Here is a 24,779-nt window from a genome sequence, read left to right as displayed (position 1 = left end):
TGGTCCCGCAACAAATAAAATACTTTGCGTGCCCCTACCAGTATCTGGGTAAAAGAGGGGGTTATACAAGTGTAACTTCCTTCTCACTGTGCATGCTGTATCTGAACTCTGCAGCAAGGCAGCGTCAGCTTCCCCCTCTCTGAATATGCTGTAGATCTGAGCTCTGCCATCCTGTTGTGCCTCAAGCTTGTTTCAAAAGAGCAGGGGTTCTCAGCCCAGCCCTTGGGGTGCACCCAGCCAGTCAAGTTTTCAGTATATACACAATCGATATGCATGTGATAAATTTGCATGCACTGCCGTCATTGTCTGCAAATTTATCTCATGTATATTCATCATGGATGTCCCGATAACCTGACTGGCTAGCCTAGGAGTGCCCTGAGGACTGAGTTCAGAACCTCTGGTTTTGGTTGGTTTGTTTGTTTTTTTTGGGGGGGGGATCCACATTAAAAGCAAGCATGTAGCTTTGTTTCTGGATTCCTCTGCTAAGTGCTAGTCTTATGACTTTATTTGCATGGCATCCGAGAACCGAGCTACAATGAGTCGACTTCCCCTAACTTGTACAGCTAAACATAACCACATCAGTTTTCAGCACCAGTGAAAATACATATAATATTTGAGGCAAGGTGGGACTGGAGGGCAGAAATAACACTCGGAGGGCAGAAATAAAGGTTAATTTTAATACTGCAGCTGAAAGAGTCAAAACAACCAGAAGACAGCCAACCCTCTCTAAATCTCACAGGACCAGTCAGGAAAACCCAAGGACTGTCCACTGCTTTTTTAGAGAACCCCAGTATAGAGAAAGATTACCATGCTGGGATATATCTTTTAATTCTTTCCAACCCAATGCAAATTGGAAATAATTTTACAAAAGGAGTCAAGAATGTTATTTTAACTCTGAAAATTTAACGGAACGGAATGAAACTTGGCATGAGAGGGAAGAAAACAGTCAAAAGAATAGTCTGTCCCATATTCAGTGCTATTTAACTGGCCAGGAACAGCTCCTTGCCAGTTAAATAGCATTGAGGGCTCCTTTTACAAAGGTGCGCTAGCGTTTTTAGTGCTCAAGAGGAGGCAGTAGCGGCTAGCATGTGCTATTCCACGCATTAAGGCCCTAGCACGCCTTAGCTAGCTAAGTGCTAAAATTCAGTGTGAGATGGACGCTACGGCCCGTAAGATATTTGAACGTCTCGATCATGTCTCCCCTCTCTCTGCGTTCCTCGAGGGAGTAGAGCTGCAATTTTTTCAGCCTTTCCTGGTCTCGGGACTCAAGGATCTCCCGTATGAGGAAAGGCTGAAAAAATTGCAGCTCTACTCCCTCGAGGAACGCAGAGAGAGGGGGAGACATGATCGAGACGTTCAAATATCTCACGGGCTGTATCGAGGTGGAAGAGGACATCTTCTTTTTCAAAGGCCCCACGGCAACAAGAGAGCATCCGTGGAAAATCAGGGGCGGGAAACTACACGGTGACACCAGGAAATACTTCTTCACCGAGAGGGTGGTTGATCACTGGAATGATCTTCCACTGCAGGTGGTCGAGGCCAGGAGCGTGCCTGATTTTAAGTCAAAATGGGATCGCCACGTGGGATCTCTTCACAGAGAAAGGTAGGGGAGGGTTATTGGGGTGGGCAGACTTGGTGGGCCGTGGCCCTTATCTGCCGTCTATTTCTATGTTTCTATGTTGAATATTAGTGCTTAGCGGCTAGCCCAGTCATCAACATAACATAGCCAGCGCCAACGTCTATCCATTCTGCCAAATAACATGGTTAGAGTTCTACCTGCTGCCCAGGGCACTTTCCACCCCTCTATGCTCTGTTTAAAGTGAGCGTCGATACCAAAATCTGCAGTAAGGTAGACACCCCTGATGGTGGGGGTTAACATGAGGAAGGACCTGGCAAAACTTGAAGAATGGTCCGGAATTTGGCAGCTAAGATTTAATGCAGCGTCATGCATTTGGGCTGCAAAAACCCGAGGGTACGGCACAGTTTAGGGGGATGAAGAACTTTTATGCATGAAACAAGAGCGGGACTTGGGTGCACTCGTATGTAATGATCTCAAGGTAGCCATACAGCGAAAGCTAGAAGGATGCTTGGGTTCTTAGGGAGAGGAATACTAGTAGGAAAAATGAGGTATTGATGCCCCTGTACAGTCCATTCTCGTTATTCATGGTTGTATGGTTCCCGAAAATGTTCCCGAACCACAAAATCGTGAACAACAGAATGTTGTGTCTATGAGAAAATAGGGATTAGGTTCCAGGAGTACAAGTTGCACCTCAAAATCGCGGCACGTGAACAGTGGAACTTGTTGAGAAAAAAGGGTTAAGTTCCTGCATGGGAAAGCACTATAGATGCTTGTAATTCACTCTCTGGACACTTTTTTTTTTTTAGCAGGTCCACGACTAAGTGAACACAACAGAACAAAAGGGGGAATAATGTTCATGATAGAATAAACCACGGATACGTGAAATCACAATTCAGGAATGCGCGAATGACGAGCATGGACTTTATAAGGACTGATGAGACCTCATTTAGATTACTGTACACAATTCTGGAGACCGCACCTCCAAAAAAAGATATGAACAGGATGGAGTCGGTCCAGAGGAAGGCTATGAAAATGATCGATGGTCTTAAAGTGTATGAGGGCAAAGATCTCAATATACATAGACTGGAGGAAAGGCAGGATAGGGGGGTGAAATAAGAGAGACGTTTAAATACCTATGTGGCATACATGTGCATGAGGTGAGTCTCTTTCAGTTGAAAGAAAGCTCTGGCGTGAGGGAGCATAGGATGAAGGTGAAAAGAGACAGACTAAAAAGTAATCCGAGGTACTTTACTTAGCTAGTTTCCATGCTATAAAAGCCTTTTATAGTTTTATAGTTTGTAAGCTTGAACTTTCTGCTAGAGATGTATGTCTTCATTCCCGCCCATTTATTTATCTTATAGTCTTAATTTATAAGCATTTATTCTAATTAGAACAGGAGAACTGTTTACTACATATTCTGATTACATTTCACTACTTGCTAAGAATCAAACACTAAATAAGCATAAATATAATCCTAAGGTCATTTTTTTTCTTTTCTATTTTGTAATTCTTTATTTAGAACACGTTCCAATACACCAAAGAAAGTACATTCATACGGGACACTCGCCACCAGCACCCTCAGTACCATCAACTAATGAACAGTGTAAATAGTTTCTATAAACCCACCATTAAACGCCCCTCCTCATTATCCCCTCCACACGCTCCCCCCACCCCTTGAAGAAACGGCTAAAATGCCCAAGATCCAATAGGGCTTCCAGCCCGGTTCATAACAAAAACACATACAAAAATAAGAGCAAAATCACCCTCATGGCAGGATTCCCCCAGTACCAGCATTTGCTACTGGACCAAGCGTGTCCGTGCCCTCCACCTTGAGATATCTACCCCAAATATTACATTACAGATTTCTATTCCGCCTTTACCTTTCGGTTCAAAGCGGATTACAATAAGAGTTGTGGAGGGAAGGGTTACAAAGTTAGATCAGAGGTAGTTTCTGAGAGAGGGAAAGGTAGGATCAGGGTTAGGGGAGGTGTTCATGGTATTAGGCTTTACTCAGGAATTTCTTGAACAGTATAGTTTTTATATCCTTTCTGAACCTCTTGTAGTCAGGAGTTGATGTCAGTAGGATGGAGACTTGGTTATCTAGTCTTGCTGCTTGAGTGGCTAGCAGGCCGTCGTAAAGTTTTTTCTGTTTTACTTCCTTGATTGTGGGGTGAGTGAAAGGGGTGTGTGTTTTTCTATGCCTGGTATCCTCAAATTATTTTTTTTCTAAGCAGCAGCAAGGGGTAGAAGTGAAGAGGCATTGCTCCTGCCCCCCATGTCCACACTAGACCAGCAGGAAGGAAAGGAAGGCCCAAGGGCAGGGCCGGATTAATTAATCGAGGGCCCCTAGGCACACAAGTACACTGGGCCCCACTGCCCCGTCCCACCCCACCTTGCACCCAGGCGGAAACAGCAAGCTGCGTCAGAGGGAAGCTTTGGGCAAGCAGCACCGCTTGCACAATTACAGTTCCCGTTGCCTTTCTTACTCGCGTTGCTTGCTTGTCTTACTTTCAGTCAATGGGGGGGGGGGGTGGTTGCTGATCAGGGGGGGCTGCGTTGCCGATCGGGGCGGGGGACCGCATTGCCGATCGATGCTGGAGGGGCCCATCACCGTTTGGAAAAAACAATGTTGATGCCCTGCTTCATCGGGCCCTCCTGACCATTTCGGGCCCTAGGCACGTGCCTACTTGGCCTATTGGTTAATCCTGCCCTGCCCAAGGGGAGGGTCTACTCAGATAGCAGAGGGGGGTTTTGGAGGGCTGGTGGGGCCAGGGCTGAGAGGCATATCTGACTCATGGGCTGAGGGGAAGACAGAAAGTAGATTTTCAGGAGATTGGAGGGCAAAAGCATTTAAAAAAAAAAAAAAAATGCTGACTGCCTCTGGCTGATTCAGGGGTCTGGATTTCAGCTGACAGAAAGAAAAAACTAAAGCAAATAATTACATGTTGCCTCAACTACTGAAGTAAGCCTGGTGCTGGTGTTGTTTCTAGGTATCTGGCTGGACCTTCACTTTTTTGTGCTTCTCTAATGACTGACAAAGGGGTGGAGGATGGGAAAGGAGACATGAAAGAACAGACGTCAGGGCAGCAACAGAGAGGGAAAAAAATGGAAGAGGATTCAAGGGAGAAGGGGTGGAGGGGTATGGAGAAATGAAAGAATAATGGGTTTGGTCATCAACTGGTCATTTTTATGTACTTTTTTTTTTTTTAATGTTAAATCATTTTTATTAAATAATACGAGAATAACAAAGCTCACAGCAGAATGTTTTTCAAAACATACCAGAAATCCAATCCCCACCCACCAAACCAAACCCCCCACCCCCCCCACCCACCCCGGCAGCAGCGGTGGTATCAAGAGAAAAGAAGAAAGCAGATAAGGAACTCAAATATTCCAAATTTGAGATTGAACGTAAGCAGTAAAAGTCAAACTAAATAGGTACCAGCAGTGATAATACAGACGTCCAGATTTGGACGATAAGTCCACAATCTCACGGCGTTCCAACAACATTTGTTGTAGCATCAATGCTCTCCATTGCGATATATCCGGGGGTTGCGGCGATAGCCATTGTAATAATATACATTTCCGTCCCAGCAGCACCATTTTTCGGAGGAAGGCTGCACAGCCCGGTTTTGCCGGGTGAAATCGAATCTGCATAGTAAAAAGGAAACTGGGGTGTAGTCTCCAAGAGCAATTCCAAAGTCGTGCCACCCAAGTCACCACTTGTATCCAAAAAGAAGATATCATGGGGCATTTTTATGTACTTTTCTTTATTGAGGACATGAAGTGTAGGGATCGGAGAACAAACAGAAGTGAGTCAGTTTATTATAACAAATTGATCACTAAGAGGGCAGGACTCAGCGTCACCAATGACTTAGCTACGCTTGTAAAACTGCTAAGAACAGCAGTAAAAATCTAGAATAAGAGAAGCAAACTTATGCTGGCTTTTGCACAGCCGTGGTAGAGGTTTCTACCAGAGGCCAGCGAGGTTAATGCTCCGACGCTCATAGGCGCTCCTTTCCTTTACCTCACCGGCCTGCAGTAGAAACCTCTACCATGGCTTTGTAAAAGAGCCTCAGTCCTCCTGATGTGATCATTTTTCAAGAACAAAAGACTGCAGCGGACGATTAGCATTTTTACTTTATTTTAAATCAAATTGTGATCAGAAGTAAAATCTTTGGAAATTGAGTTTTCCTCATTAATACTGGGTTTTGCTATCAATTCTTCACTTACATTTAAGGACCAACTAAATTCGCTTATTAAAAAGTGTTTTCTCAGCCTCCGTGCTCTGAGAAGAGTGAGAGCACTCTTTCACCAACACTTCTCCTTATTGGTTCAATCAATCATTTTGTCAAGGTTGGATTACTGCAATTCAGTGTATTTGGGTCTTTCAAAGGTCAGTCTGCAAAGACTTCAATTAATACAGAACACTGCAGCTAAACTTATTTTCAGTAAGAGTAAATTTGACCACATAACCCCCTCTGCTCAAGGAATTACATTGGCTTCCAGTGTATCTCAGAATTCAATTTAAGTGCATTTGTATTGCATATAAAATCCTATTTGACATTTTTGATACTTTGATTCCTTTAGACTGGAATGTTCATAGATCTCATCTTGCCAGAAGTTCTCAAAAATTAAAACTTACATTTCTCTCTTTCCGTGGTAAAAACAGAACCTTTAAGAGATTTAGTCATTCTTTTGCTTTTAAATTAGCCAAATTCTGGAATGCTTTACCGCTTACATTAAGAAGTTTATGTTCTTATGCTTTATCCCGGAAAGTTCTGAAAACTTTCTTGTTTGCTAAACATTTTGGAAATTAATTATTTTAGTTTACTTTTCCTTGTCAAGTTTATATATTATATATTACACTAGTATTTTAGCCCGTTACATTAACGGGTGCTAGAATATATGTCTGTGTGTCTTTATTTCTGTCTCTCTCTCCCTCCCGCTGTCTGTCTCTCTCCCTGGCCCCCTTTGTCTGTCTGTCTTTCAATGTCTCTCCTTTCCCCTGTGTCTTTCTTCTTTTCTTTCTATCTTTCTGTCTCTCTCCCTGTCTCCTATGCAGCAGCATTTCTCTCCCACCACTTCCCTGTGCAGCAGCCACAGCAGCATTCCCTCCCCCTCCATTTCCCTCCCCCACACCACTTCCCTGTGCATCAGCAGCGCTTCCCCTACCCCCCTTTCCCTTCCCGTGGTTTGGCCAGCTCCCTTACAATAGGCTTTATTTATTTATTTAATTTGTTTTCGATCCCATCTTCCTATAGAGCTCAGGACTGGTTACAGGTTAACATACATAGTATACAGTTAACAGGTTAAAATGTGACACAGTGACATTACAAGTTTGTTTGTTTTTTTTCTGGTACAAGTTTTTATCCCAACTCGACACATACCAGGGATCTAACACAATATCCGTAATATACAGTTTACAGGTTAAATTTGTCACAGTTACAGTACAAGATTTTACAATACAAGTTTTGTTCTAACGCGACACAAACCCGCACAAAACATGGCATTAAGATCGTGTGAGTCACTGTTAGCCAATTTTTGGGGCTGACTCTGGAACAGTGACTGACGTTCCAATAGGTTTCCATTCAAATGATTTGCACAGAGGCTCGCCAGAATCCCGTCTGATCAGTCACTGTGACAGTGACAGAAAGCAACTGACACATGCGCAGAGCTGGTTTGGGGAAGCCCAAATAGCTGAGTGGCAGGGGAAACCCCAATGCAGCCTCTTGGCACTCAGCTATTTGGGGCTTTTTTCTCTTTTTGTTTTTTAAAGGCACAGATGTTGTATATGTGTTACGCACACACAATATCTGCCCCCCCCAATAAAAAGCGCTCCCCCCCCCACTGACAGTCCCTTCCTTCCGACAATACCAGGACACCACCGATAACGTGATTGGCAGGAGGGATTCTCACTCCCTCCTGTTGCCAGCCCCTGCCCTCCCAAACCCCCGACACTCCCAAACCAACCCCCCTCCCTTCAATTGAAGATTGGCAGAACACAGCTGCAAAACTGATATTTGGCAAGACAAAATGTGATCATGCTACGCCTCTGTAGATGAAGTTTCATTGGCTTCCTGTGGCAGCTCAAATTGAGTTAAAAATTTCTCGCTTGGCAAATAAATCTTTATTAGGCCAGACCTCTGAGGTTCTTCTCTTAACAGCAGGAATTCTGCTCGGTTGCTTTTGACTTTTCCTGCTATTGAAAGGTCTAAGATATAGGTCTATTTATGAGAAATAATTTCTTTTTTTAATGTGGTGAAAATTTGGAATTGTTTACCATTCCATGTTGAGTACCACAATAGAGAGAGAGTTTGGGCTGATGCACGTGCAGCCCCCTGAGATGAGAGGACCACCCTGCATATATCCGTCATGACAGGCACACAAGGGAAATGCATTGTCGGTGAACTTTCAGATTTATCGTCAGATCAGAAGTTCAGATTAGCTTTTATGAGAAAAGAACAGTCTCTCCTAGACCCTGTTTTAGCAGCAGCCCTCAGTGATGTGAGAGAAGCAATGAGGTCAATGTACTAACAAAAGAGCGTTAAAGCCAGCAAGCAGGTACTGCCTGCCATTTTAATAGGAGATTTACAAAACCAAAGGCACACAGAATGCAGCAGTATTCAAATAGCTTTATTACACTGAAAGATGAATGAAATCTGACCTGACCTGGACAGAGAGGGCTGCCAAAGCAGGTTGTCTCTGCATCCCAACTCTCCAAGGGAGAGACTCTGAGGCAAGAGGTCTCCAAGGGAGTAGCATCCGAGTCCACAGTCCTTGAAGGAAATGCCAGGGAAGAGAAGTAGTTTCCCTAGGATGGGAAACTGTGTTTAATTCTCAGCCTCCAGGAGTTGATTGTAAATGGACAGAAGGCTGCTGAAGTAGGAGAGGACCAGGCAGAATATTCCTGAAGTATATGAATTTGGTGTGTGTCCAGTGGTGCTGCCTGATTCACTTCAGTGAATCGATTCATTCGATGAAAAAATCGGACTCGACGATTCAGTGATTAACCCCCCCCCCCCCACCCTTGCTAAGACCTGACATACCTCTGGGTCTCCTAAAGCAGCAGCAGCGGTGGTGGTGGCCAGCTGGCAAAGGCAGCACTTCGAACAGATAGCTTGCAGCGTGTCAGCAACAAAAATCTTATACACGAATACAGGATGTCCAGTGCACTACTCGGAGAGACCCCCCAGGAAAGAGACTTGGGAGTACCGGTCGACAAGTCAATGAAGCCGTCCGCGCAATTTGTAGTGGCAGCGAAAAGGGCAAACAGAATGCTAGGAATGATTAAGAAGGGAATCACAAACAGATCGGAGAAGGTTATCATGCCACTGTACCGGGCCATGGTGCGCCCCCACCTAGAATACTGCATCCAGCACTGGTCGCCGTACATGAAGAAGGACACAGTACTACTCGAAAGGGTCCAGAGAAGAGCGACTAAAATGGTTGAGGGGCTGGAGGAGTTGCCGTACAGTGAGAGATTAGAGAAACTGGGTCTCTTCTCCCTTGAAAAGAGGAGACTTAGATAATGAAGGGAATAGACTTAGTAGATAAAGACAGGTTGTTCACCCTCTCCAAGGTAGAGAGAACAAGAGAGCACTTTCTAAAGTTAAGAGGGGATAGATTCCGTACAAATGTAAGGAAGTTCTTCTTCACCCAGAGAGTGGTAGAAAACTGGAATGCTCTTCCGGAGGCTGTTATAGGGGAAAACACCCTCCAGGGATTCAAGACAAAGTTAGACAAGTTCCTGTTGAACCAGAACATATGCAGGTAAGGCTAGTCTCAGTTAGGGCACTGGTCTTTGACTTAAGGTTCACCGCGGACTGATGGGCACGATAGACCACTGGTCTAGCCCAGCAGCAGCAATTCTTATGTTCTTATGCCCCACCGGGGCCTTCCCTTTGCTGTGTCATTGATGAAGTGGTAGAGGGAAGCCCTGGCGAGGCAGGCCGCATACTGCCTGTTCACAGCGCTGCCTCTGTCAGCCGGCCACCACCACCACTGCTTTGAGAGGCCCAGAGGTATATCAAAAATCTCATGGGGAGGGGGGAAGAAACTATTGCACATGGGGATGGGAGGAAGGGAAAGATGTAAAGCTGCTGCACAGGGGGATGGGGGAGAGGAAGAATGGTTGGACATGGGGTGGAGGAGAGGAAGGGAGAGATGCAACAAAGAGGTAGAAAGGAGTGAGAGGGAGAAATCCTGTATCTGGTGGAGGGGAGGGAAACATATGTGAAGAAGAGAGAGGGAGAAATGTTGGACATAGGGTAGAGGGCAGGGAGAGAAAGAAATGTTACACTTGATAATGGAGGGGAGGAATAGAGAGATGCTGTATGGAGGAAATAGAGAGGTTTGACCCAGGGCACAAGGTAGGGAGAGAAAGAGAGATGGTAGACAGTGGGAAAGAAACGGAAATGTTGGATATGGTCGTACTAATTTCTATTTTGTGATTACAATATGTCAGATTTGAAATGTGTATCCTGGCAGAGCTGGTGTTGGGACACCAAGTGTGAGCTTGGACCACACTCCAGCGCCAGCGTGGGGTTGGAGACAGCAAAGTGTGGGGTGGGGGAGGGGTGTGTGTGAAGAGGCTACAAAATAAACCTGCCAGGGCGTTTGAAAAAAAACATAATTGGGTGGGAAAAGCAAATTAAATTTAAAAAAGTTTATTCAATGGGGCCTAATCGAATCAAATTTTTTTTCCCTGAATTGGGCAGCACTTATGTCCAGGAGGGACCTGAGATGGCATTAGTAGGTACAGTGTTTGGGCCTGGCTAGGACCCAGCCTCATGAAGGCCACATTATCAAAGGGAAGGTCACATTATCAAAGGGATGTGAAGAGAATGGAATCGGTTCAACGAATGGCCACTAAGATAGTCTCAGGACTCAAGGATCTCCCATATGAAGAACGTCTAAGCAGGTTGCAGTTATATTCTCTCGAGGAACGCAGAGAGAGGGGAGACATGATAGAGACGTTCAAATATCTAACAGGCCGTGCTGAGGTGGAGGAAGATATCTTTTTCATTACAGGTCCCACGGCAACAAGAGGGCATCCGCTCAAACTCAAGGGTGGGAGACTTCATGGCGACATCAGGAAGTACTTCTTCACCGGAAGGGTGGTCGATCGTTGGAATGGTCTTCCACGTCAGGTAGTCGAAGCCAGCAACGTGCTCGACTTCAAGAGACGATGGGATAAACATGTGGGTTCACTCCGGGAAAATGCTTAGGGGAGGGTACTTTTTAAGGGGAGGGTTCTTTGAGTGGGCAGACTTGTTGGGCCGTCGGCCCTTTTCTGCCGTCATACTCCTATGTATTAGCTGGGAGTACATTATGAGAGAGACAGGAAGAGATTTAGTGCTGAATTAAAGCCCATGAAGTAACAGGTGTGTATGAGTAAACTTGAGGCAGCTCCAAGCCACATCCTCAATCACATTTCCACACTCATGACTCTTACATTTTACCCCTTGTTTTCTGGTTCCAACTAGATACTTTAAAAGTAAAGGGAACAGTGTTAACCTAGCTGGAAATCTGGATTAGACTAGGCTTCAGTTTTGGGGTGCTTTGAGAACAACATTACTCAAGCTTCTTGATTAAGTACAGTGAATAACTCCCACCCACCTCTTCAGCTTATTTCCTACGGTGACGGGACAAAAGCGCGCGAGACTTCAGCGCGCTGACATTGCAGCGCCAACAATTTGGCACAAGACACCAGCGCGCCGCCTAAAAAGTGACTTTTAGAGAGCACCAACGGGCAGTGTGGGGGGGAACTTTACTTCAGACTGTTTGCGCTGCGTTGTGGGAGGTGTGGGGGGTGGAACCCCCCACATTATAGAGAACTTTTTTCCTAAAAAAAATCAGGAAAAAGTTGTTTATTCTATAATGGAGGGTTCCAACCCTCCCCCCCCCCCCCCACAGCAGCACGAAGAGTATGAATTAAACTGGGGGGGGGGTTCCCCACTCACACCCCATGTCGGAGCTCTTTAAAAGTCACTTTTTAGGCGGCGCGCTGGTGTCTTGCATCAAATTGTCGGCGCGCGAATGACTATGAACCTTTCCTACAGACCCCTTTTAAAAAGCCATGCTAATGATTTTCCAGCAGCAAATGCACGGAAGACCATAGGAATTGAATGGTCTTTGGTGCATTTGCTGCAGGGGATTTGTAAAAGGAGCCCTATAGAACTCTTTAAAAGCCAGAGGTTTTTTAAGCTACATTAAGACCGGATATTCAGTCCCAAGCCACGTCTGGGCTCTGGCATTGAATATCCGGGTACGTGTGGTCACCCAGAAGTATAATCCGATACTAGCCAATGCTGAGACCAGGGCACAGTTTGCTCAGCAGATAGAAATTAGGGCAGACTATCACTGCTAATTGGTAAATGCCAGCTCTACCCAAGGCCAGCACAGAATGCTGGCAGATGACCAACTCAGCAGGGTTTAACTGGGTAGGACCCAACCTCTTCCTTCTTCACTACCCACCCCTCAGACTTTCACAGTCGTGGACTCACCTTTTTTTCTCTCTCTTATTTTGTGTTTCAAAATACATCAGACCACTTCTTAAACATTCAGCAAAAACATTTTTATTTGTTGGTTTTTTGTTTTTACAGACGTAGATAATATTGCAAATAGTGATCCACGTTTTAAACTCGACAAAACCCCCAAGAATGTTTGCCACCCCCGACATTTGCCTTGGTATAGATAGGGAATTCATACACCAGTGGGAGATTTAAGTGATGACTGTCGCATGACCAGCAGCTCTTTTATGGCCTCGCTCGAGTCAGCACTTTCAGGAAAGGCCCTCCCCCCCCCTTCAAATAATAAAGCTGCCTCTTATCAGAGCTGCCCACATGTCAGATGAATGCTGACCAGACACTTAAGCTGTTTAGTCTTCAGAGTTTTTTTTGCAGAAACCCATGTCCTACATCTTGAAGGCAGGTGCCTGTGACTAGGACCTTCAGTCATCCATGCTAAAGGTTTTTCCTCCTATTTTGTGTCGGGGAGGCGGGGGGGGGGGGAATTGCTTAATACGTAGGACCCCAAAAAATTATTCTGTCCCTCTAAAAATATTAATTTGTGCTACTCTGTAACTAAAAAGATTTGATACATTTGGGGGGCTTTGATACTCGTGGGCTCTTATGTTCATTTGGAGATTTATTTTTTTTTTTTAAGTTCAATATTTTTTATTGAGTTTTTTGAAAAAATATAAGAAACAGTTCAAGTACAGGGTATCAAAAAATAAAACAAAACATTTAGTATAACAAATATTCAGTTATATTGTGCAATGTAGAATTGAATCGTTTTAAAAGATCTAAAGTACTAGGACTGTTCATGAAAAGATAATAAAAGAAAAGATAAGAGGAAAGAGAAATTGAAGGAAGAAAGAAAAAGAATAAAATGAGGAAAAAAATGAAGGTAAAGAAAAAGAAGAAGAAGAAGAGAGGAGTGTCTATGAAATAGATTGAACATATGAGTCTAGGAATTTCCAGGGTGATTTACATTGTGTCAAACTTTTGGAAAGTCGAATTATATTTTTCTTTTCATAAGCATATGATTCAAATTTATGATACATGCTCAAAGAATTCCACCAAAAGGTATAGTTTAGTAATGAAGAGGACTTCCAATTTTTCAAGATGTGCATAAGGGCAGTCACAAACATTGCATCAATGAGTTTAGGAGGACAGTTAGACTGTGTAAAACAAGGGTGTTGAGATCGGAGAATTATAATGTCAAAGGAAATTTCTTCTGAACAATTGGTAATAGACTTTATGGTGTCCCAAATGCATGTCCAAAAGGAACGAACTTTAGCACAGTGGAAAAGCATGTGATCAAGAGTCCCAGCTTCTTTCATACAATTCCAACATATAGAGTCTTGTTTTAGGTTAGCTTTCCACATCCGAAAGGGTGTCCATACCGCATTCCACATAATGAAGAACATTGATTGTGAGACTCTGGATGATAAAAGAGGTCGGTTTGTCGATGACCAGAAGAGTTCCCAGTCAACATCAGTAAGTGAGGTTGTCAGCATAGATTCCCAATGTTTCATGGAATGAGAGGAAAATGTGAAAGAGTGATCTCTTAGAATACTATAGAAGAGAGATATCGCTTTACCTTTTGATATAGCCAATGTGGACCAGTGATACAAAGTGTGAATGGATGTCATATAATCAAAGCGTATAGACATAGAAGATAACGTCTTAGTAAGAGAAAGCCACTGTGAGTAAGCAGAAGGAGACAATGAGTAAGTAGAGCAAATTGTGACAAAGGGAACAAACGAAGTGAGAGTGGTTATCTGATGGAGAGACCACAAACCAGCCCGCTGCCACCTTTTCCATGAAAGAGATTTACTATTGATTTGGATTTTGGGGTTATTCCAAATGGACAAGAGTGGACTGTCTTTAATTGAAATCTCTGCGATTACGTCTAGTATATGAAGGGCATGCTGCGTTGCACTCAATAAGGAGTATTTTCTCAAAAGTTTGGGCACTGGCACCGTCAACAAGCATGAAACATGTAATGGTGCACATAAAAACCGTTCCAGGTCAAACCAGGTTGGTGAGTCTTGGGTACTAGGGTTAATAATCCAATAGGCTCCATATTTGGCCAATGATGCGATATAATAAAAATGAAAATCTGGTACATTCAAACCCCCATTAATTTTAGAGGCTTTCAGCTTGTCGAGAGCAATACGAGGTTTTTTGTTATTCCACACAAAGTCAGATATTTTCTTATTCAACCAATGAAAAAATTTCTTCTTGCATAAGGAGGGAAGCATTGAGAGGGTATAGTTTATCTGAGGAGTAAGGGTCATTTTGATAGAAGCTATTCTGCCCCACCATGAAAGGAAGAGTGGAGACCAACGAGACAGGGTGTTAAGAACTAAACTTTTAATTTTAGATATGTTTAGATCTTGAGTTTGAATCGGATCTTTATGTATTAACACTCCCAAGTATTTTACAGCTCCGTGTGACCACGTGAAGGGAAATTGGGCGAGATCTGAGGGGTAAATGAGATCATTAAGAGGGAAAATTTCTGATTTTTCCCAGTTAACTGAGTATCCAGAAAGCTTGGAGTAATGAGAGACAATATTAACGAATGAGGGAAGGGAAGCAACAGGATCTCGGATAAAGAGAAGGACATCATCAGCGTATGCTGCTAATTTGATATGACAATAAGTGGTTTCAATTCCTGTTATTGTTGGGCATTGTCGGATAGCAGAGAGGAGAGGTTCCAACGCTAAATTAAATAGCAGCGGCGACAGAGGGCAGCCCTGGCGAGTGCCTCTATGTAGGGAGAATTTGTTGGAGAGAGAATTATTAATTAAAATGCGAGCTGTGGGTTGATGATATAAAGTTTTAATCCAATATGTATAGAACGGGCCAAAGTTGTACCACTTTAAAATTTGGAATAGAAAAGGCCATTCAACTCGGTCAAAGGCCTTTTCGGCATCTATGGCCAAACCGATTACGGGATCTGAGAGTGTTTTAGCATGGGCATTAATATGATGAAAGAGGCGTATATTGTCTCCTATAAACCTTTGTTTAATAAACCCCGTTTGATCTTTGTGAATAAGAGAGGGGATCACTTTGTTGAGTCTCAGTGCAAGAAGTTTTGCCATGATCTTGTAATCTAAATTAAGAAGAGAAATGGGGCGAAAGTTTTTAACCAAGGTAGGGTCTCTGTCAGGTTTGGGAATGACTACTATAGTGGCCTCAGTGAAGTTGAATTGTTTGTCTGGATCAGAGTGGAGGAATTCATAGTAAGAAAGAAGATGAGGAGCCAGAAGATTACGAAACTGCTTAAAAAATTCATTGGTAAACCCGTCAGGACCTGGGGCTTTGCCGGTAGGCATAGCTGATATTGCGGCTTCTATTTCAGATACAGTAATGGGAGAGTCCAGTTTCAATTTCATAGAGTCCGATAAGGTCGGATGAACCAAAGAAGCAAGAAAAGAGTCTATCCCCGATTCTGAAGCAGAAAAATCAGATTTATATAAAGTAGTATAGAAGTTTTCAAACTGAGAGGAGATCAGAGACCGGGTTTTAACCATCTGCCCAAATGGGTTTTGAATGGCTGTGATATGTAGGCGTTTGGATTTAGTTTTAAGATATCTAGCCAAAGGGCGTCCCATAAGGTTGTCTCCCATATAATGTCCAGAGGTTGAGATAAAAATATCCCGTCTAGCAGTACTGGAAACTAAAGTGTTAAATTCGTATTTAAGATTTTGTATACGTTGAAAAATAGATGGATCATGTAAGTGGGCAGACATATGTTGTAGTTCTAACTCTTTGATAGAAGATTCTAAGTCTTTCTCTTTTTTCATGGATTGTTTTTTTTTTCCAAGAGGCGAGATTGATAAGTTCACCCCTAAGGGAGACTTTATAAGCCTCCCAGACAATGGATGGGCAAATTTCTGGATCTTTGGAGTTAAGTTCGAAGAATTCAGCAGTGAAAGATTGAATTTTGTCAGCTATTTCTGAGTCTAAGAGTAAAGCATTGTTTAGTCTCCAAGAAGAAGATTCTTTGCGGGGGGCAGAGATAAGTAGGTGTAGGGAGGTGGCCGCATGATCTGTAAGAGAGATTGGGTGAATAACATTGTTTGCCAGGTCCTGAATGAGAGAGGAGGATATAAGAAAGAAGTCTATTCTTGAGTAGGTATTATGAGGTGGTGAGAAGTGAGAGTATTCTCTACCCTTTGGATTAAACAAACGCCATGGATCTACAAGGGAGAAGGCATCTTTAAGGGCATGTAAGGCTGTGAATGACTTGGATTTGGAGGGTTTGCAAGAAGATGATCTATCAATATAAATATCTTGAATTTGATTGAAATCGCCTCCAAGTACTAAAGGGCAAGAACTGTATTCTACTAACGCCATCTGAAGGTCTTGGAAAAATTCTGGGTGGTCTAGGACTGGAGCATAAATGTTAAGGAACACAAAGTTCACTGAGTGCAACGCAGCGTGCACCAAGCACCATCTTCCATCCTTGTCCGTCGTAGAAGAGTGAACTACAGGAGAGAGTTTATCATGGAAAAATATTGAAACTCCATTTTTCTTACGCTGGGTCGCAGGAGAATAAAAGTGAGAGGAGTATCCCTTTAATTGAAATTTTAAGGCAGCAGCGAGAGGCAGGTGAGTCTCTTGTAAAAAAACCACATCAGGGTGCTTATTAAAAATATAGTTAGCTATCTTTTTCCTCTTAATGGGATGATTTAGTCCATTCACATTAAAAGAAAAAATATGCAAGTCAGCCATAATCTTTTAAATACATTACTATATTGCAGTATATTTTGCACATGTTCAATGTGTGTATATAGCAAAGAGAATGTTTAAGGTAGACACTCCTGTCAGAAAGTAAAAGAAAGAGCATATAGGTAGTAGAGAAAAAGTAAAAAATGTCATCACAAAGGATCACATTCTCATACATAGAGTTAAAAATTTTTATGGGTACTCCTGTGAGCATAAAGATATAACACAAATGGGAAAGCTAGCAAAGAACCCCACACCCATACAATATCAATAACTTGAAAATTGGTGTGCTTATCAATATTTGCGATATAACTGAGAAACAAGTGAGTATGTTTGCAGCAAATCATGTCAGCGCATTTTTAAAGATTCCAGAAATGCAACTAAGTCTTTAGGGTCAGTATATGAAGATGTGCGGTTGTTGTAGGTCACTTTCATCCTTGCTGGGTACATAAGACCATACTTGGCTCCTATATCTTTAAGCTCCTGTCGATGGGAAAGAAATGCTTTTCTCTTCAAGGCCGTGGATTTGGCCAGGTCTGGAACTATAAAGAACTTTCTACCTTGGTGGAGAAGTTGAGGTTTAGATTTTGCAGCTGTAAGGATTTGCAACGTGTGTTGAAATCTGAGCAACTTTGCCACTATGGGTCGAGGAGAGGAAGCATGTGATGAAAGATGAGAAGGTACACGGTGAGCGTGCTCTATTTCCAATGGAGGAGAGAAGACAAGACCGAGAGTTTTAGGCAGAAAATTAGACAAGAAGGAAATCATATCAGAGCCCTCTGTTGATTCAGGTAATCCAATGATTCTCAGGTTGGATCTTCTGCTGCGGTTGGAAAGGTCTTCCATGTCTCGTTGCAGGGTGATAATCAATTTTTCATGTTTATTTACTAGTGTTTGTGTTGATTGCAGATCAGCCGTTTTTTCTTCAAGAGCGTCAAGTCGGTGGCGCGCGTCGACAAACTGAGAGTTTAGTTCTTCAATTTTCCCACGGAGAAGCTTTGTTTCCTCGACTTGCTCTTGCACTATGATCCGAATTGACCTCATTTCTTTTAAGAGCAGGTCGAATGAGGCTTCGTCGATTCCCGTCGCCATTTTCTCTGGTGTGTTTGGATCCGGCTTGGTTCTTCTACCGTTGAGTGGCGCGGTTGATTCGGCTTTCGGCGGTTTCGGTGGTGACATGAGGACAGTAGATGTTGCGGACTGAAATTAGTTGTGGCAGCGGATTTCGGTGAAAAAGCACTTTTATTTTTTGTTAATTAATTTGGGTGTTGGTGTGAAGGAGCCTTTAAGCCATACGTGCTATCTTAGTAATGTTTTCTCTCATAAAAAAGGGGCCCTTTTTTTTTTTTTTTTTTTTCCTTTCGCTGGCGTCCCCCTCTTGTGTGCTTACACTTCGATCTTCCTTCCCCTTCACTGTGCTGGATTTTTTAAGTGGGTCCTGTTTTCAGAGCCCTCGAGAGAACTTTTTAATCTTTCCAAGGTCTGTCAGCACGGAGCTCACTCGTTATTCGACCGACTCCATGCGCGACCATTTGGAGATTTATAAAAATTGATTTTCACGCAGGGCTCCTAACTTAAGGTAGATGAAAACGGCAGCCACCCAGGGAGCGAAAAATGACAGCTTTCCTGCTCTCAGGTCCTATGAAATGCCGCACGCGGACTAGCAGCAGATGAAAAGTTAGTCAATAAAGTCGGGTTTTCCCCAAGGAATATGCCCGAGATCTATTTGCACGCACTGCTTTCATTGTATGCTAATAGATCTCATGCATATTCATTGGGGGAAATCCTGAAAACCCGACTGGATTGCGGCCTTCGAGGAGGGACTTTGACACCCCTGGGTTAGAGGGAAAGAGGGGATCAGGAAGGGGGTCTATCTTTGGCCTCTAGATTTAGCCGGTCAACCGATGAGCCAGCTATGTCAAAGAAAAGGAAATTCAGTGCCAGCTGCTGGATTCGGCCCAGCATCGGATTTAGAGGTTCGCCACCAACTGCGGGAGTTAGCCGGCCTCCCTCCCATAGTCTCAATATCGGCCCCCACATATGGAACTCCACAGGGGGGCGTGGTCATGGAAGGGCATTCCCAGAATATAGGCACAAGGTCTTGGAATACCTGCATTTATTTATTTGGATTTTTTAACTGCTTATGTCTACTATTACTACTACAGTCAAAAATTGAAAAAAGTAGGGAAATATTTTAAGAAAAGTAACGTGTGAGAATGTGGAGATCAAAGAATAACTAATGCCAAACCAAATGGTCCCCAAATAAATAAGCAATGAACTGAAAATGACATTTCATCTCGAATTCTCATACACTCGGAATTGAATTTGAAAATATCTCAATCTATAAATAAATAAACAGTTGCAAAAAAAAAATTGGAAAATGCTTGTAACTTAGGGCAACTTTTACGAAGGTGCGCTAGTGTTTTTCTCGCACGCACCGGATTAGCGCGTGCTAGCCAAAAATCTACCGCCTGCTCAAAAGGAGGCGGTAGCGGCTATCGCGCACGGCAATTTAGCGCACGTTAAGCTCCTAGCGCATCTTTGTAAAAGGCACCCTTAGCTTGTAAAATCTCACGGATTATACAAACTAAGTTACAAGCATTTTTCAATTTACTTCCGTACACAGTGACTGGGTGGTGGGTTCGGCTGTTGCGACTTCGGTCCTAGGCTGAATTACACAATTCTGAGTGTATGAGAATTCGAGATGAAATGTATATTTATTTGGAGACCATTATTACTATTTATCATTTCTATAGCGCTGAAAGGCGTACGCAGCCTTGTACATTTAACATTCAATAGACAGTCCCTGCTCAGAAGAGCTTACAATCTAATTTAGACAGGACATCTCAGGGTTGGGAAGATTCTGGTAGAAGAAATGATACAATGGGTGCAGCAGTGAGTGGGAGTTAAGAGTTGAAAGCAGTGCCAAAAACGTGGGCTTTTAGCTTGCATTTGAATACTGCTAGAGACGGAGCATGACGTATTGACTCTGGCAGCCTGTTCCAGGCATACGGCACGGCGAGAAAGAAAGGACGGAGTCTGGAGTTGGCAGTGGAGGAGAAGGGTACAGATAAAAGGACTTAGCTTGTGACCCTGGGCAAGTCACTTAATCCCCCCATTGCCCCAGGTACATCAGATAGATTATGAGCCCACAGGGACAGACAGGGAAAAATGCTTGAGTACATGAATAAATTCATGTAAACTGTCTGAGTTCCCCTGGGAGAACAGTAGAGAAAATTGAATAAAAAGTGTGAAAAGCTTCAGCCTCTGACAACCAGAGCTGGTATTGTGACATCATAATGCCTCATTCCACCCATGCCTAAGAGCCAACTTCATCTGTGATGTCACAATGGCTTGATTGTCCTATTCTTGGCTCACTTTTACTACATTTTGATTTCTAGAGTGGCGCAGTGGTTAAAGCTACAGCCTCAGCCCCCTGAGGTTGCGGGTTCAAACCCTCACTGCTCCTTGTGACCCTGGGCCCCCATTGCTCCAGGTACATTACATAGATTGTGAGCCCACTGGGACAGACAGGGAAAAATGCTAGAGTACCTGAATAAATTCATGTAAATCATTCTGAGCTCCCCTGGGAGAGCGGTATAGAAAATTGAATAAATAAATAGTGTGAAAAGCTTCAGCCTCTGATAACCAGAGCTGGTATTGTGACATCATAATGCCTCATTCCACCAATGCCTAAGAGCCAACTTCATCTGTGATGTCACAATGGCTTGATTGTCCCATTCTTGGCTCACTTTTACTACATTTTGATTTCTAGAGTGGCGCAGTGGTTAGAGCTACAGTCTCAGCACCCTGAGGTTGTGGGTTCAAACCCATGGTGCTCCTTGCGACCCTAGGCAAGTCACTTACCACCACCACCCTTATGGGCTTTTTTTTTTATCACTGGCCATGGCTGTATTAGCTCCGACACTCATAGAATTCTTGTGAGCGTCAGAGATAATACCACCGCAGCCAGCGATAAAAAAAACCTAACACGGCTTCATAAAAGGGGATTTTAATCTCCCCAATGCCCCAAGTGCATTAGATAGATTGTGAGCCCACTAGGACAGACAGGAAATAAATGACTGAGTACCTGAATATATTAATGTAAACCATTCTGATCTCCTTTGGGAGAACGGTTTGGAAATTTGAATGAATAAATAAATATCAGTGAATGGCCCCACACAAATGTTCCTGGCTGGTAAAAGCATTTTGAATATCAGCCTCTGAGAGTTCCAGCCCTGACTGCAAGGTTTCTATATAAATTTCTTTGAAATTGTCACATTCAAAAGGTATGATTTTTATGTTCTTGAATCCCGGACAACTCCTGAATTTTTGAGCGTTATGTGGAGCATTTAAAAATCTTGGGGTAATGTTCCATAATGTCAGTGCTGAAAAAAATTCTGGCTATGGGGCTTTCTCCTGCTGATCCTTAATTATTAGTATTATTTTTCATTATTGCTTGATCTATCTCCCCTATTTGTCCCCAATTATTGTGAATAAGTTCTGTATAGTTCATTGTGGCGAACAAATGTTATATAATTTCTTTTCCATCTTTCCTTAACCACCACTTTGAAATGTACAATTATACTAAAATCCTTATAAATAATTTTTTTAAAGTTCCCCTTACGGCTATGAGCTCGTACTAGTATTATTAATTATTAGAGCACTACCAGACGTAAGCACCGGTCATAATTCTTTTTTTATATATATATATAAAGTCACATGCATTTCATGTTATGAGGCATTAAATCCTTTAAAATAAAAATTTTTTTAAAAATCTCACCTTTTTTAAGTTCAAACAATTTTTACTGATGACAGCTAGTAACCACAGGAAAAACGAATCAAACCACAGGTTCAGGCCAAAGAGCACGATACAACCAGTCACCAAACAATTTTAAGAGTAATAAACCAAAACTACCCCCCCCCCACACACACACACGCACCCCCACCCCTGTTTTCTGACATGTTGCCAGGATCACTACATACAGTATTCTATAAAACATAGTGCATACAACTTTAAATACAACTGAATTAGGAAGCCAGCAGCCCTCGGGGACAAACTCTGCTTTCTGGTACCTTTGATGCCAGGGATCTGACACTTTCCCAACTGCAGAAAAGACACCGCTCAGCCAGACAGTTTTAATGCTTTTCTCTCCACCCTGGGGATACATCTATTGCCACTTGCACAAAGAAGCTGTTAGTTAAGCCGTACAAAATGAATCGGAAAATCCACTGGCACAACCTTGCTCAGCTGCAGGGCTACTTACCACTAGACTGGAGGCTCAGCCTGGGTTTTAATTTCCTGTATGCATTGGCCGGGAGAGGCAGCGAGCTGATCCAGAGAGCGGTGAGGAGGAGCAGGACTTGGTGCATTTTACAGTGATGTTAAAGGCAGTCTGAATGACTGATGCAGCTGACAGAGGAATTAGACTGACAGGGAGGGCGGGCCTCTGTTACTTGTACACCAGAAGTGGGAGTATATACAGTACAAGTTCCCTCAAAAAATAGTTTGCTACTCCTACTAATTTGGTCTTCTGTTTGTTCCCCCCCCCCCCCCCAGCAACTGCAAAGCTGGCAGCTCTTCCCTGGCTCTGTCCTAGCAATGCCCTTCTCTGCATTGGTGTTGAGGGGGGGTGGGGGGAGCACAGGGCTAGGGTTACCATATGGCTCCAGAAAAAAAGACGACTAAACTAAACCTTAAGCTTATATACCGCATCCTCTCCATAATTATAGAGCTCGGCACAGTTTACAAAAGCTTAATATAGGAAGGAATAACACATTGGACTTGGAGGTTGAGTACAGGGGGAGCATTACAGCATTACATTTCTGTGACAAGCCAAGTTTTCAGGTGTTTACGGAATAGTTGGAAGGAGCCCAGATTCCGTAGTGGGACAGTAAGATTATTCCAAAGCCCTATGATTCTGAAGAGGAGAGATTTTCCCAATTTTCCCGCATAGAGAATACCTTGTAGCGAGGGGAAGGATGGTTTAAGTTTTTGGGTGGGCCTGGTGGAATTAGGGGAGGGAGGATGCCGTGAAGGATCTTAAAAGCTAGGCAGGCGCATTTGAAATGAACCCTGGAAATTACTGGAAGCCAGTGAAGTGTGGCCAAAAGTAGGGAGACATGATCAAATTCGTGTTTTGCGAAGATCAACTTGGCCGCAGTGTTCTGGATTAGCTGAAGTCTTTGAAGACTTTTTTTTTTAGTTAGACTTAGATAGATGGCATTACGGACTGAGACCTCCGGGTTTCACTTCCACTGCTTTCGATGGAAGTATGGAGGACAGACTGAGACATCTGAGTTTTACTGCCATCGAAAGCAATGGAAGTAAAACCTGGAGGTCTCAATCCGTCCTCCTTTCTCTGGAGAAATATGGTAACCCTACACAGGGCTCCTTTTTACGAAACAGTGCTAGAGGTTTTTAGCTTGGCCAGCAAGGTAAATGCTCCAACATTCATACAATTCCTATGAGCGCTGGAGCATTGACCTCACCGGCCCGCGCTAAAACCTCTAGTGCCATTTAGTAAAACCCATGAACTCCATAAAAATTCTCTATGATGCTTCCGCTCATTTCAACTCTTCTATCTTCATACATATAATATGCTATCTTTGCCAAAGACTGAAGATAGTATGTGAGTCGGATGACAGCTGCAGTGAGTGGGTCCCTGACGAAGCTAGTGCGAAAAATGTCGGGTCCAACCACTAAGTCCACCAATATGTAAATGAGGTTGACTACTCAAGTTTCAAGTTTATTAAGTATTTGATTAATCGCTTACTCAAATATCTAAGCGATGAACAAATCATTCAATTTACAGATAATACAGGGCTGATAAAAGACAGATGGACACTAAACAAAACATATTAAATTAACGACTAACAGAATAAACAAAAAAGGAAAACAAAGGGAAAGGCAGGGTAATGAAATACAATAATAATGATAGAAAGAAGGACGATTATGGTAAAAAACAATAGGAGGGAAATAAAAGAAATAGCCTTATTAAAATACGCAAAAATAGGCTGGGACTCCTAAATATCATAAGCGTCTTTGAAAAGAAAGCTCTTAAGTTTACTTTTAAATTTATCTAAGTTTCTTTTCTTCTCTGAGATAAATAGGAAGGGAGTTCCAAGTTTGAGGAGCTGTAATAGAGAAGATAAAGTGCCGCCATGTATTAATAACTTTAAGTGAGGGCGTAACTAATAGATGTTGGTCAATAGATCTCAGTGATCTGATTGGGGTATAAGGGATCAATAACTTGTAGATGAAAGCTGGGGTTTTATATAACAGGGATTTGAAAGTAAGTAGATTTAGTTTATATTGAATTCGATGCGCTACTGGAAGCCAGTGTGCTTTCTTAAGAAGAGGAGTGACATGATCAAATTTCCTTGCATTCATTATGAGTTTAATTGAGGTATTTTGAATGATCTGCAAACGTCTTAATTTCTTTTTGAGCTATTCCCATAAGTAAAGCGTTACAATAATCAATTTTCGAAATAACCAGGGAATTAATTAGTATATTAAGAGACTTTGGGCAAAGAAATTTGGATAGTGAACGAATCTGGCGAAGTTTGTAAAAGGAAGATTTAACAATATTACTAATATGATTATGGTAAGTCAGTTTTTCATCAAAGACCACCCCTAAGATTTTGATATTACTTATTAGTTGTAAGGCGGTACCTTTAATCGAAATTGGAAAAGAAACTTTAGAACTATCTTTCCAAGATAAGTAAAAGTATTCATAACAAATATTAATATAAATACTAATTTAACGTATTAAATATAGAGTTTGAGGATCAATTAACCCTTTCAGGACCATAAGGATCGTAGGCCAATTTTTGTGGTTTTGACGACATTTTTATGGTAAAAAGGGCTTGCAGATGCAAAAAAATTGATTTTTTTTGTGAAATATCATTTTTTTAAAATAAAAAAAATCACACTTCTGGCTTATGGACAGTGTGGC

At 42.7% G+C, this 24,779-nt stretch overlaps 1 protein-coding gene across 1 annotated transcript in view; it reads right to left on the bottom strand.

Annotated features, from left to right (window-relative positions):
• SEMA7A (semaphorin 7A (John Milton Hagen blood group)) overlaps positions 1-22,238 on the bottom strand; it is a 118,366-nt gene extending 96,128 nt beyond the window's left edge. Inside the window, exon 1 of the mRNA XM_033920822.1 lies at positions 22,089-22,238. Coding sequence (XP_033776713.1) covers positions 22,089-22,194 — 106 coding nt within the window. The 5' untranslated portion in view covers positions 22,195-22,238. The remainder of the gene's footprint in view (positions 1-22,088) is intronic.
• Between the last annotated feature and the right edge of the window lie 2,541 nt (positions 22,239-24,779).

Source organism: Geotrypetes seraphini, chromosome 14 (genome assembly GCF_902459505.1).
Source record: "Geotrypetes seraphini chromosome 14, aGeoSer1.1, whole genome shotgun sequence".
NCBI lineage: Eukaryota > Metazoa > Chordata > Amphibia > Gymnophiona > Dermophiidae > Geotrypetes > Geotrypetes seraphini.
This window is presented reverse-complemented; position numbering and strand designations above follow the sequence as displayed.